The sequence below is a fragment of the Mustela putorius genome, unplaced genomic scaffold, assembly GCF_011764305.1.
Source record: "Mustela putorius furo isolate JIRA1106 unplaced genomic scaffold, ASM1176430v1.1 tig00537255_pilon_pilon_pilon, whole genome shotgun sequence".
NCBI classification, from domain to species: domain Eukaryota; kingdom Metazoa; phylum Chordata; class Mammalia; order Carnivora; family Mustelidae; genus Mustela; species Mustela putorius.
In genome coordinates, this window is record NW_025422394.1 from 1,661,709 (window position 1) to 1,674,472 (window position 12,764).

General features: G+C 34.1%; 1 protein-coding gene across 4 annotated transcripts in view; it reads left to right on the forward strand.

Moving 5' to 3' along the window:
• Positions 1 to 12,764, forward strand: part of PURG (purine rich element binding protein G) — a 36,832-nt gene that overhangs the window by 505 nt on the left and 23,563 nt on the right. For 2 of the 4 annotated variants that reach the window (XM_045073790.1, XM_004758290.3), the window contains exon 2: positions 36 to 905. In XM_045073790.1, coding sequence (XP_044929725.1) covers positions 42 to 905 — 864 coding nt within the window. In that variant the 5' untranslated portion in view covers positions 36 to 41. Of the gene's footprint in view, positions 1 to 35; positions 3,707 to 8,975; positions 8,978 to 12,764 lie in introns of those variants that run through there. The other 2 variants (XM_004758289.3, XM_004758287.2) reach the window with 2 other exon arrangements.

Sequence of the window (12,764 nt, forward strand, 5' to 3'; positions counted from 1 at the left end):
CCCACCCCACCCGTGTGTCTGTTTGTCACTTGCAGCTGAAGATGGAAAGAGCCAGGCGAAGGGGAGGCGGCGGCGGCCGCGGCCGCGGCGGCAAGAATGTAGGGGGCTCTGGCCTAAGCAAGAGTAGACTCTATCCCCAGGCCCAGCACTCCCACTACCCCCACTACGCGGCTTCAGCCACCCCTAATCAGGCTGGGGGCGCAGCCGAAATCCAGGAGCTGGCCTCCAAACGAGTGGACATCCAGAAAAAGAGGTTTTACCTAGACGTAAAGCAAAGCTCCCGGGGCCGGTTCCTAAAGATAGCCGAAGTCTGGATAGGGAGAGGCCGGCAGGACAATATCAGAAAGAGTAAACTGACTCTGTCCCTGTCTGTGGCAGCGGAGCTGAAGGACTGTCTAGGGGACTTCATCGAGCATTACGCCCACCTGGGCCTGAAAGGCCACCGGCAAGAGCACGGTCACGGCAAAGATCAAGCCTCCAGGAGGAGACAGAAGCACTCGGCACCCTCCCCACCTGTCTCTGTAGGGTCCGAAGAGCACCCGCATAGTGTCCTCAAAACAGACTACATAGAGAGGGACAATAGGAAGTATTATCTAGACCTAAAGGAAAATCAACGGGGTCGCTTCTTAAGAATTAGACAAACCATGATGCGAGGGACTGGCATGATAGGTTATTTTGGTCACAGTTTGGGCCAAGAGCAGACTATTGTGCTCCCAGCCCAAGGAATGATTGAGTTTCGTGATGCCTTGGTTCAGCTCATTGAAGACTATGGCGAAGGCGACATAGAAGAACGAAGAGGTGGAGATGATGACCCACTTGAACTCCCAGAGGGGACTTCTTTCAGAGTGGACAATAAAAGGTTCTACTTTGATGTGGGCTCTAATAAATATGGAATTTTCCTGAAGGTAAGTGAGGTGAGGCCACCTTACCGTAATACTATTACTGTTCCATTCAAAGCTTGGACAAGGTTTGGGGAGAATTTTATCAAGTATGAAGAAGAGATGAGGAAAATTTGCAACAGCCATAAAGAAAAGAGAATGGATGGCAGAAGGGCCAGTGGTGAAGAACAAGAATGCCTCGACTAGAGTGAAATTGAACTCCATCAGGCAAAATTTAAAATCATAAATTGGCTAAAAGTACTGATCCATAATCATTTGAAGAAGTTTTTCCTCTTTTTTTGGCCCTTTGTTATTAGTAATACCTCTGGTAGTTTATACTTCAAGGAGTCTGATTCTCATGTTATACACAGAATATTATAATTCTTAAGGGAATTCCAACCTTCCCAGAGCTAAGTAGTTCAGCTGCTTCACCTGCTCCAGACTATTGAAGTATGCAAATCAGCACAAAATGTGATATTCTGACCTTCTAAATACCATAACTAAGATTTACATTGCACTATGACATGATCCCGAGAAAATACACATATACTTAATACGGAAGTGTGAATTTCTATTTAACAAGTTCCCCGAAAAAGTATTCCATCCCTACTTCTTTAAAAGCTGCTAAGCTTACCTGTAGGGCAGTTACCACAGAAACAGAAATTGACCTCAAGTATAGTATAAATATATTTCTTTATAAAAGTACATGTAGAAATATATTAGTTGTTCACTGGATGACTGAATATCAAAAGTACCATAAAAAAAGAATTAAATCTTACAGTTATGATAGTATTCTATAATTTCAAATTTTGTGGTAACCCTGCAGTTGATTGTTGCCATATCAAAGCCGTGGGAGAGTTTTAATTGGTTATTCTAAACTAGTTGTAATCCCATCTTTACCTCTATTCACCATACCCTATATTTTTATTGACTTTCCAAAGTTTGAGGAATTACTTTTATGTCACTGTTGAGTGGGAGGCTTCATCCTATGGCTTTGCTATGGAAATCTTGGTGTTTTAGCCTTTCATGCTAATTTGAAGGTTGTGCGAGGTTTTTTCCCAAAATATATCATGGACTCAAGGTGTTATATTTTATGCTTCTTCTTTAGCACTATTTCAGAGGGGTTGGTGCACCAGTTAACTGATACAAAAATACATCTGTAATAATACATTTTAGTAGCACTTTTGCAATTGCTACCCTTAAAACCATGTCAACACTTCCAATATAAACCTGGCTTTTACAGGTATTTTAATTCCAGAAAGAAAAAAAAAAATCTTTTTCTAAAAAGCATTTAGAATATAAATTTTCAGCCTGGGAAAATTATTTAAGGATTGGTTATAAACATATTTGAAAGGAAAATTCAGGCATTTTCCAAGGTGCTCTTTATGATACTTAAAAAATAAGGTTTACTTTACACAAGACTTACCCATTTACCTGTATTAAAAATTACTTTCCAGGAAGTGCCACAGCAATTTTTCAACACCTAAGCAATTTTTAAACAAGTGGTTATAGTGTATATGTGTACCAACCCACCGTGTATTAACTGACTGGAATTTTATCTGTTGAGCTGCATTTTATTCTGATTGAAATTATTGTCTTTTATCTTGGCTTTATTCACCTCCCACACAATAAGTCCATATAATCATCTTTAAGAGCCAGACACTGATTTCAACCCCCAAATATAGCTCTCATTGATGAGAGCTGGCTGCATGGATTGAGATCAGAATGTAGCTCTCCTTTTATATGCTATAAGTAGTTCAAAATTATTTTAATCATTTTTTCCTTCAGCAGTTTGTCCCCAAATCCATTTACGTAAGGTCACTAAGAGAACTTTGTGAGTTAAAATAAGAATATTTCTGGCTTATCTTATTTCAAAACAAGCAATCAGTAACCCAGATATATACACTGGTATTGGTTTTCAGATTGTATTTCACATTTCCTCAAGTAGTATGAAGGAATCTCATTAGTTCATTATAATTGTGGACCATCTGGATTACTATGGAACAACTGAAGGTTAGAAGATAATGTTAGTACTAGAGTTAATAGCACATGGTGGGTGTTGAGACTCTAAAAGTAGCAAGGATCTTTAAACAGTCCTAACTGTAAAATAACTATTGTAGACTTGATAAAAAGTAGTTCTTGGTATATGAAGGAGTGATGTGCACTTGAATTACTGTACTACTGATTGTTATTGCTGCCCATCATAGTGCCTACTAATAATTATCAACCTGTCAGATTTTGGCAAACTGGAGTGATGAATGTTCCAGTATTCGAGTGTTCCTATCACTATTGCTATGACTATATACTCTTTCTTAAAACCTTCCCTCCTAAAATATTTATATCCATTAAATCTACATGATTTCTGTTTTGGTTTTAGTCTGATAAGATTTGCGTGTTTATGTCTATATATATACATATGTGTGTATATATATACACATATACACAATACTATGTCAGACTTAAAGATAAATATCTTTGATTCATTGTATATAAATATTAATTTTGCATTAATTATTTAAGTCAAGAATTAGTTAAGTAGCCAAATCTTCTACCTTGTATGTATACTTCAAAGTTATTACCATCTCAAAGCTATAGATTGGTAGATGCATATATACCGGCAACTGAATATAAATTAGAATCACTAAGCCTTCTGCCAGTCCTTTTGTTTCACTTTTTTATATGTATTCATTGAAAAATGAAATGTTATGATTTTTTGATACTTAAAATTCCCAATTATTCATTAGCCATAATCAAATAAGATCCAGTTCAAAACTCTGGTATTAGGACATGTATTGCCATGTATCTTATAAAATAAGCTACTATTTTTATCTGTGCAATATGCATTTTATTTATTGTCATTTGTAACATAAATGAAGCTGCAAGTGTACATGGTATTCTTCAAAATAATAGGATCTCAGCCTTGAGGATATTAAACTCTTAAGGCAACTGGATGTTAGAAGTCAAAAAGTGAGCATTCAAGTTAGTAACCAAAATTACTAGTTCACTGTATAATTCTAAAACACTGATGATGTTTGCACATAATAACCCAAGTATAATGTGGTATAGACTCAAAACTGTAATAATATAAGCTAATAGTATGAGATTTGGAAACGGGTTCCTCATAACGGTTGGCAGTGTGCTCCTAGCAATTGAAAGCAACACTAATCTGTTGCTTATATGCAAAAGATGCAATGTATTATAAAAGTATTAAAAGTTCTGCCACATTTTATAATTTTCCTTGTTAAAGCCCCAAACTGCCATGTCCCTTAAACTTGAGTCAAACACAAGCTTATTTGCACTAAAGAGCATGGCCAAAAAATAAACGACAGGGTGGAAAAGCTAGTTGGAACCTCTTGAAATAATTGGTTCTAATGGGAGAATTTCACATTTGTCTATTTGAAAGCTATATGGTCCAGGCAGACAATCTGTCAGTTCACTAATTTAATAATGCACTTTACCTTTTGTATATAGAAGATGTACATTTATGCCACTTGACAGGTGGGATGTGTTTCAATAACTATGTAGTTAGAATCTGTAGGGTGATCTCTTGCATGCAGATGTTTGTGTTGGAACTGCTATAATAACAAGTTTCCATTAAATCAGTGTAATGGAGGAGGATAGAAGATGCTTTTGAAACAAGTCCCAATACATTTAACAAACACTTTTAAAGTAGAGTTCATATTTGTATTCTTAAGACCTAAAATCAATAAGAAAAAAAAAAAAAACATATTTCTAGCCCAGCTTAGTATTACAGTTGAGACTATATCTAGTTGAGACTCCTCATAATACCCTGAAAGTTAATTTTGGGAATTTGTGCAGACAAAAAAAAATTTTTAATAATTCTGTTTCATTGTTGATGTGTGTTAAAATGACTAATGGAAAGACAGGACATTATACTGTATTAGAATTAAAAGGATGGTTGGCTGACATGGCGTCATTAAGAAAACACCCAGACTAAAGAAATAAAGTTTCAAATTAAGAACATGCAAAGAGCCTAAGAACCATCGCTAAAATAAACGTAGTATTATTTCAAAATTTGCAGAACTAACTTTCACCGACCAAAAAGGGTATTGGGAGATTTAGCATATCCTTTCATCCTAAAAACTTCCTGAGATGTACATTTGAAAACTAGATCATTGTTGCTTAATAATAGGTTGTATGTACTTTACTAAGAAACACTGTGTACTAATAATTCATTGAGAATATGCTATATTTACTGCATTCATTTTATATATATGGATAAGAATACATTATATATAGTCATTCTATCTTAATATATTCATGTATTTATATTGTAATTTTGCAAATATTTTCAGTAAAATAAACATTTATCTGAGCTGCACAATTTGAAGAGGATGAAATTGGAATACACCCTCAGTCACTCATTTTTAATAAGCAGCTACCATTGAAAGTTGATGTATGTACTATCACTCCTTTAGATTTTGTCATATGGTTTATTTTAATATTTAAGTGATTAGGACTTAATTTGAACTTTTAATGGTGTTCTGAAAATAACTTTTATAAGTGTGAGATATTTTTCCCCTGCTTATTTCAAAATGCCTTTCATTGGAACTATTTATAAAATCCTATTCCACGCTTTATGTAAGGGCTTTGCTTAGTCACCACATAGTTTGAAGTCTGTCTTTACCAAAACACCAAACATCTTTGGCAGGATAAAATCTAAAGTAAACCACAAAGAGAAGTTAAAATTGATTCTATGCCAACAAAATAATACAGGTACAATATTTATCACTGCCAAATAAGGTTCTTAAAGTCCTTCTGAAGTTTTCTTAAAGATTTCTTGAATTTCTCAGAGATATGGTGGCTAATGGCTAACCCATCGGCAGAGAATAAGGATGTTAGCATGCTGGTGAGACAATCCATAGTCCACAGTGCTGTAGCAATGAGGTAGAGGGAAAATGTTTTTTTCCCAAGCTAAGGTCATGCAAAATTTGAGTTTTTAGATCACAATTACTATCAGAAAGTAAATATAACAAAATTTAGGTAGGTGGATCTTGGGAAAACAATATATGCATTAGTACATTTTCTTGTATATTGTAAAAAAATTAGTCTTTTTTTCTTAATTTGACATGATTGTTAAAATTAATTTTAGTAGTGGCTTTTTAACCAATATTTTTGAATAGGGAAAACATATATATATAGTACAAATTTAAATGCTACAGTTAATGAAAAATAGCCAATGTTAACCAATTTCTTGTGTATCCTTCTAGAGTTACTCTGAATATACAAGCATATGTGTATATACATATATTCTTTTTGCACATCCAAATGAAAATATATACACTATCCTGTACCTAGTAATATCAATTTTAGATCTGTCATTTTAAATGAATTTTTTCCCTTTTATTCAGATACCATACTTGATCTAGTTAACATAGCACTTAATTTGAACTGTATTATTACCAAGGGAACCTCAAGGAAATTTTGAATGAATCCCCTTGATATTTACTTAAATGCAAATATATGTATATATTAATTTAAAATGTATAAATATTTAATTTCCCTTCCCTGTCCCTAACCACCTTGTCCCTCCTGTCTTCCCATCTTCCTTCCCATAGAAGAGTATTGGTCTTTTTCCTGAAGTAATAAGGTTCAGGACTGGCAGGATATTAAGCTATTTTACCAAGTGTTATTTTATCTTAACTGTGTTCTCCAATGAAAAAAAACCCGTATTTAAAAGCTTTAACAAATTATCACTTTTAGTCAAGTTTTACTAACTCTGATATCTCATTTTTATCCAAAGACCTTGCCATTATGAGAGCAAATGAGCACTAGAACTATAGTGGAAGTTTATGCTATGACTGTTGAAATCTTTTGATTTGTTAACATGAGCTTTATCTTTATGATGAGAAGGTTATTAATAAATAATGCCTTTAGCAACTTAGTCAAATCCAGCCCTACATAAAAGGGTAACACTAGTCCTGATTGTTTAAAGCATTGATTCCCCCACAGAAGGACTCTGGTCCTTGGGACCAGAAGGGGTACTATGATGATTTGGAGAGAGATGAAAACTTTGGGGCTATGAGGTTTCAAATACAACTAAACCATCTCCATTCTCCGCTAGAAGATTATAAAATGGTATATTATTTTTTAAAAGGAAGTTAGCATAGTGCTTTAATAGTTTTTCAAATCCCCCAATCCCAAAAAGATCATTATTCTCTTTTCATTCATATCAGGCATGTATTTTAAAGTCACCTTTCTAATAACCACCAAGAAAAAATTATATGACACAGCGGAAGTCCTGTACTGGAACCCTGAAGGATACTATCTAGTTATAAATCAAATCAACCAGAGTAAAAAATCCAGTACTATTAGAAATACCTTAAGATATATGAGGATTGAGGAGGAATTTTTTTAATGGATTTGTTTCTGTAAATTTTACAAAAATTTTAAGAGGCTTAAAAAAATTCAAGCATTGGTTTAAACTTTAAAATAATATCTCCATAATTGGTTGCATGATTTTCTGTTTGTAAAATGACAGAGTTGTTCTTAGAAGACAGAATCTTCTTAAACATATATTTTTAAAGCATAAAAGAGTTCTTTTAACGATGAATAACTCATCATCCTTTGCAGAATCTATAACATTGGTAAAAATCTCCAGATATTTACTTGTTAAGGCTTAAAATGGTTTTTATGTTTTGTTTCTTATTTAAAGAAAGGGCTCAAAAGGGAGGTAAATTCTCCTGCAGGAATGAGTTTTGCTTAAATTCAGGCTAAAAAAGTTAGGAACTTCCCATACGTAATCAAGGGGTTTCCCATGTTAGTCCTTTCTGGTAAATTATGTTTTCCAAACTTTATCTTCTTTTGAACATCCTTGGTGAGAAATTGCTTATTCTTATTGAGGCCAGTGATATTTACCAGTGAGTAAAAACTGGCTCATAATGAAATTAGTGCTGCTATAGTGAAGTTAGTTCGCAATGTGAATATAAAGAAAATACTCATTTAAATGGAATATACAGTTACTTCTGTTGTTGACTTATTTCTAAGACTAAATAGGAGTTGCTTGTTCTCTCATTTTTTCCTCCTTGTATACTTAGTTTCTGTGTTATTTTATTCAAAGTTTTCATCCTTCCCAGGAAATAGTATGGGTAAAGAACAGGAAAAGTAATCCCTAAGAAAAATGTTCATAGTAGTTAAAAGTTAGAGTTGCTCAAAGTGTAAGATGGGGGGAGAAAAACGCTTTTGTGCGGTTTTGTCTTTATCAAAATGATTATATAAACCTGTTTGCTTTATTTGATCTGATTAAAGACAATTTCTTTTGAGATGCCGATGTTAGAAATATTTAGTATCTTAATTTTCTTAGAGAAAATGGCTCAGTTGCATAATACATACTTTTCAGGATTTTATTTATTACTTGTGGATTTGATGAGGCTGTTGTGTAGAGGTAGCAAATGTACAAGTAAGAGAGAAGAGAAAGGTAGTGACTCATTATTTAATTTGCCTATAACAAGGGAAATCAGTATAACTGAAATGGGAGAAATAAGAAATTCTCAAAACCAAACCCCTATTTATTTAACCTTTAAAAGATAAGGAGGGCACGTATTACTTGGAGCACTGGGTGTGGTGCATAAACAATGAATCTTGGAACACTGAAAAAATTAAATTAAAAAAATAAATAAAAAATGACTTGAGAAAGAATAAAAAGACCTAATTCTGCCAGTGGATGGCCTCTCAGCAAACCATTTCCTTCAGTAGGAAGGCTTCCGCTTATGAAACATGAGCAAGGGGCTTCTGGGTTGCTCAATCCTGTAAGCATCTGACTCTTGGTTTCAGCTCAAATCATGACAGGGTCATGAGATCAAGCACTGTGTAGGTTTCTGCACTCAGCTCAGAGTCTGCTTGAGATTCTCTCCCTTTCTCTCCCTGGTTCCCCAATGATCTCCCCGCTCCTGCTTACTCTCTCTCAAAATAAAATAAAGACTTAAAAAAAAAAAAAAATGAACAAGATCAGGTTGGAAGCTACTTCCCTCCTACTCTAAACTTCTAAAATTCTGTATCAATGGAGTGTGAAAGAAAAAAATAAGGGAGTACCAGAATTGGAAAATGTAAGACAGTCTCTCTCTATATTAAAAACAGCTGTAAAAATGCAGCAGTCTGTGATGATACCCAAAGAACATGCAGACGTGGCAGTTTTTTATCACATGTATGTACTTCTTTAGCCACACAAAATGAAATTTTGTTCCTAGTCCTTTCTAAGATCAAATTGTTATGCACTATCTACATAACTATCCTATGCTTTAATTTTTTTATGGAAATATTTTTGTTATCTATATGAGGTCTTATCCTTTGGAAGCATCACTTGTTTCTATATACTCTAATAATTTCTTATATTCTACATGGCAAAAGAATTTTAAAAATAACATCACTTCCTGAAATGTCATTGTACCTGAAATAACCTTAAATTACATTGCTAAATGATACACTGCTACTATCACTGCAGGGGCCCCTGAGAAGGAAGTACTACCCTTGACCCCTATTTCCTTGGTCTGTTGAACATAGTATGTTACAATAATCATGTTTAACAAAGGAAATCAGGAAGGGCACTGAACCGTGAACAGTAGGGTTCTACTTTAGAGGACCTGTAATTACTAGGGTGTACAAAGATAAAACATCATAATGAGTTTGTTTTGTTTTTAGCCTTGAGAAACTACCAAGGTTGATGATTGAAGGGGAAGAAAAAAACACACAAGGGGTTTTTTTGCCCCAGATGCATTTATTAGGTGCCCCGGTCCTCCAGTGGACAGTACACTACCACCACTCTCAATAGAGCAAAGGTAAAAAAGAGAGACCTCTCCTACTGGACTAATCTTTTTGGTGCCCATTTATTTATCAAAGACAGTGCTTTCGAGTAACCAAAGTGTATTTTGAAGCGTGTGTACACATACATATTTTATTAATTTCAAAATATCTGTGCACATAAAATTTCATTACAGGCATATTCCATATACTAAACCAGCCTTTAGCCGGTTTCACACTAGCAATCTGGTTGGTCAAATTCTATAGAGTGAATTGGCTGTTGTAGAAATGTTTTTCTCCCCCCTCTTCTCAAAACAACAGATACATTTTATTGCTATATTGTTTCTTCTTCAATGTTGCTTGAAATCTAAGTGGGATATGAGAGAATCATTTAGTTTTGTGATAATTTGCCCTTGCCATTTTGTAGAAATTGTCCTTAGCTTCCCATTTCAAACATTCTGAGCAACTTTACCAAAAGAACACACGCAAGGGCCAGAAGTACCCATTAAATAAAACAGCAGAACCATAAGATAATAATTTAGAAAAAAAGGATATGTACAAGACACCTAAATTTAAAAAAAAAAAAAGTCCTTATCATTTGCTTCAGAAGCTGCTGTATTTTATTTCTAAGTTTTTCAGACTAGCAATGTGATTTATACCAATGGTTGACAGTCTAGAATCTCAATAGGATAAAATAGTTAGAAAGTTCAGTTGAATTTATTACGGAATTTTATCTATTGCTTTTCTCCAGAAAGGGTAAGCCATACTATAAACATATATAGAAATAGAGTTCTAAAATTCCACCACTCTTAATCTTCCTCCCTTCTTTTTCTCCCTCTGATGCACTGTACCCTGTTGGAAGTGGGTAAGAACACTAATTTCTCCCACTACCCCCACCCCACTCCATCCTATTTGTTTAAGTGACAGTTGAAACACAATAGAGAAGGCTAAAGAAATTGCCTTATGAACTAGATCTGTAGACTAAGAAAGAAGGGCTACTACTTCACTCAATTATTCTCAACACTCTTGCCATATTCCTTTACAGTAATTTAGGATGAATAATAACATTTCACTTGGGAAGATATGGACTGAAAGGTCAGTTAATCTAACTTTCAGTACACAGTGAATCTACAGGAAATAATTTGACTAGCATGATTGACAGGTAATTTCAGAAATGAGTTTAGCCTCTAGAAAAATTGCACCATGACCATTTTAAAGAGAAGGTGGTGACAAAAGGAAGAGTCGATCAAGATTTATTAGTACTAACAACTATTACTTATTGAACACCTACCATATATTAGGCATTGCTGAACCCCTTGTAACTATTCTAATCCTTCTAACAACCCTATTACTATCCCCTTTTTAATATGATTTTCTGGAGATTTTTGAAACTGATTCAGTATTTCAGATGAAATATTAGTATTTCAGAACTAATATATTTGAACCCAAGTTGACACCACGCCAAAAGATTGTGCTCATTCAATTAAGCCAAAGTATCTTGAAGACATCCTCCAAAATGTAAGCCCCCTGATTAATAAAGCACAATCTATCCTGGAACATCACTGGTAAATCTGCCTCAGATTACTAGGAATTATTTTATCCAAAACTATTAGCTATGTATGCGGCTAGTACCAGCAGGAGACACTCCTTATTGAAGGGTTCATCTAGTTCATTAAAGTTCAGTATTAATAAATGCAGTTTATTTGATCTTTAGTATAGTTTTGACATTGAACCTCTAATCTCAACCAACTATGTCAATAATTTTGAAAAGAGATCAAATGATGAGAATATAGATGGATCATCCCAATTTAATCCTTAAGGGCAGAGAGGAGACGAATTACTATTTACCATGGATCTACAATTTCATTTTCATGAACCAAAACCAAATGGTCGTGTTGAATTGATTTGGATATAAGTCTTATCAATATTAGGGAAAAGTTTATTTTTTCTTGCAACTCCTTTTACCATCTTATTCTTCCTATACCACTCTACTTATTTCCATATTTCATTACCAATTTTCCTCCTCTTATCCTTATCCCCAGCAGAATAAACTGGTATGACTACCCTATTTACAGATACACATTTTCTCCATGACTCCAGGCCAGTGGTTTTCAAATTTTGCTGTGATTAAGAATCACTCAGAGGGTTCATTAACACGCAAGATTGCTGGCCCCACTTCCTGAGTTTATGATCCGTACGTCTGGGATGGTGAGGAGAGGACCAAAAATTTGCATTTCTGACACATTCCCAAGTGATCTGATGCTGCTAAAATGGGGGCCCCACTTTAAGAACCACTGCTCTACGTTGATGTGATTTTACCTTAGCTACAAAAGACCGTGAAAGAGAAATGTGGTCAAAATAACTACAGCATCTTGGTTGGTAGAAGACTCAGAGCTATTCATTCTGTCTTGAAAAATTTACAAATCTAAAACAATATTTTTTATAAATTGCCTAGACGTTAGATAAAAATCATTTTCTTCTCTTTTTATCCTTTCATTACATTTTATAACTTCTATCTGATTTTTTGACAGCACTTTTGAGATAATTCTGGTAGGGATTAACAATTATGAATTCTTATATGAAAAGTTTAGCATTCAAATTTATGAAGACTAAAGCATATTTTTAATTTGTTAAATAACTGATATATAAATCTTAGTAAAGGAAAGTAAGTGATTTCTATATTCAACAGTTATTAATACAAGTGTTAGTAAATATTAAATATTAAGTCTTAAAGGGACCCTAGGATTAGTTCAGTCCCTCAATTTTCCATTTTGTGACATATGTCATGTAGCTCAAATGGTTCATAATTACTAAAGTAAGCCAGGTAAACAAAATAAAAGCTGAAGTTCAAAATGCTGATTGTTTCTTAAGATATATAAATGATAATAAGTATACTAATTTCTTTTAAAAGCATATGTTTCACCATCTTCCTGTGTCTTATCTATATGTGTAGGAAAGAGGAACTATATATGTACTGTAATGTATTTATGATAATTTTTCAAATTAACAGTGGGACCCATTGATTTAAATCGAGAGATAACTTCCCCTGGATGCTTGTTGAGCGTATTTGAAAACATAACTAACATACTTAAAAATAATTAATACTATGTTTGCTAACCTGTGGACATT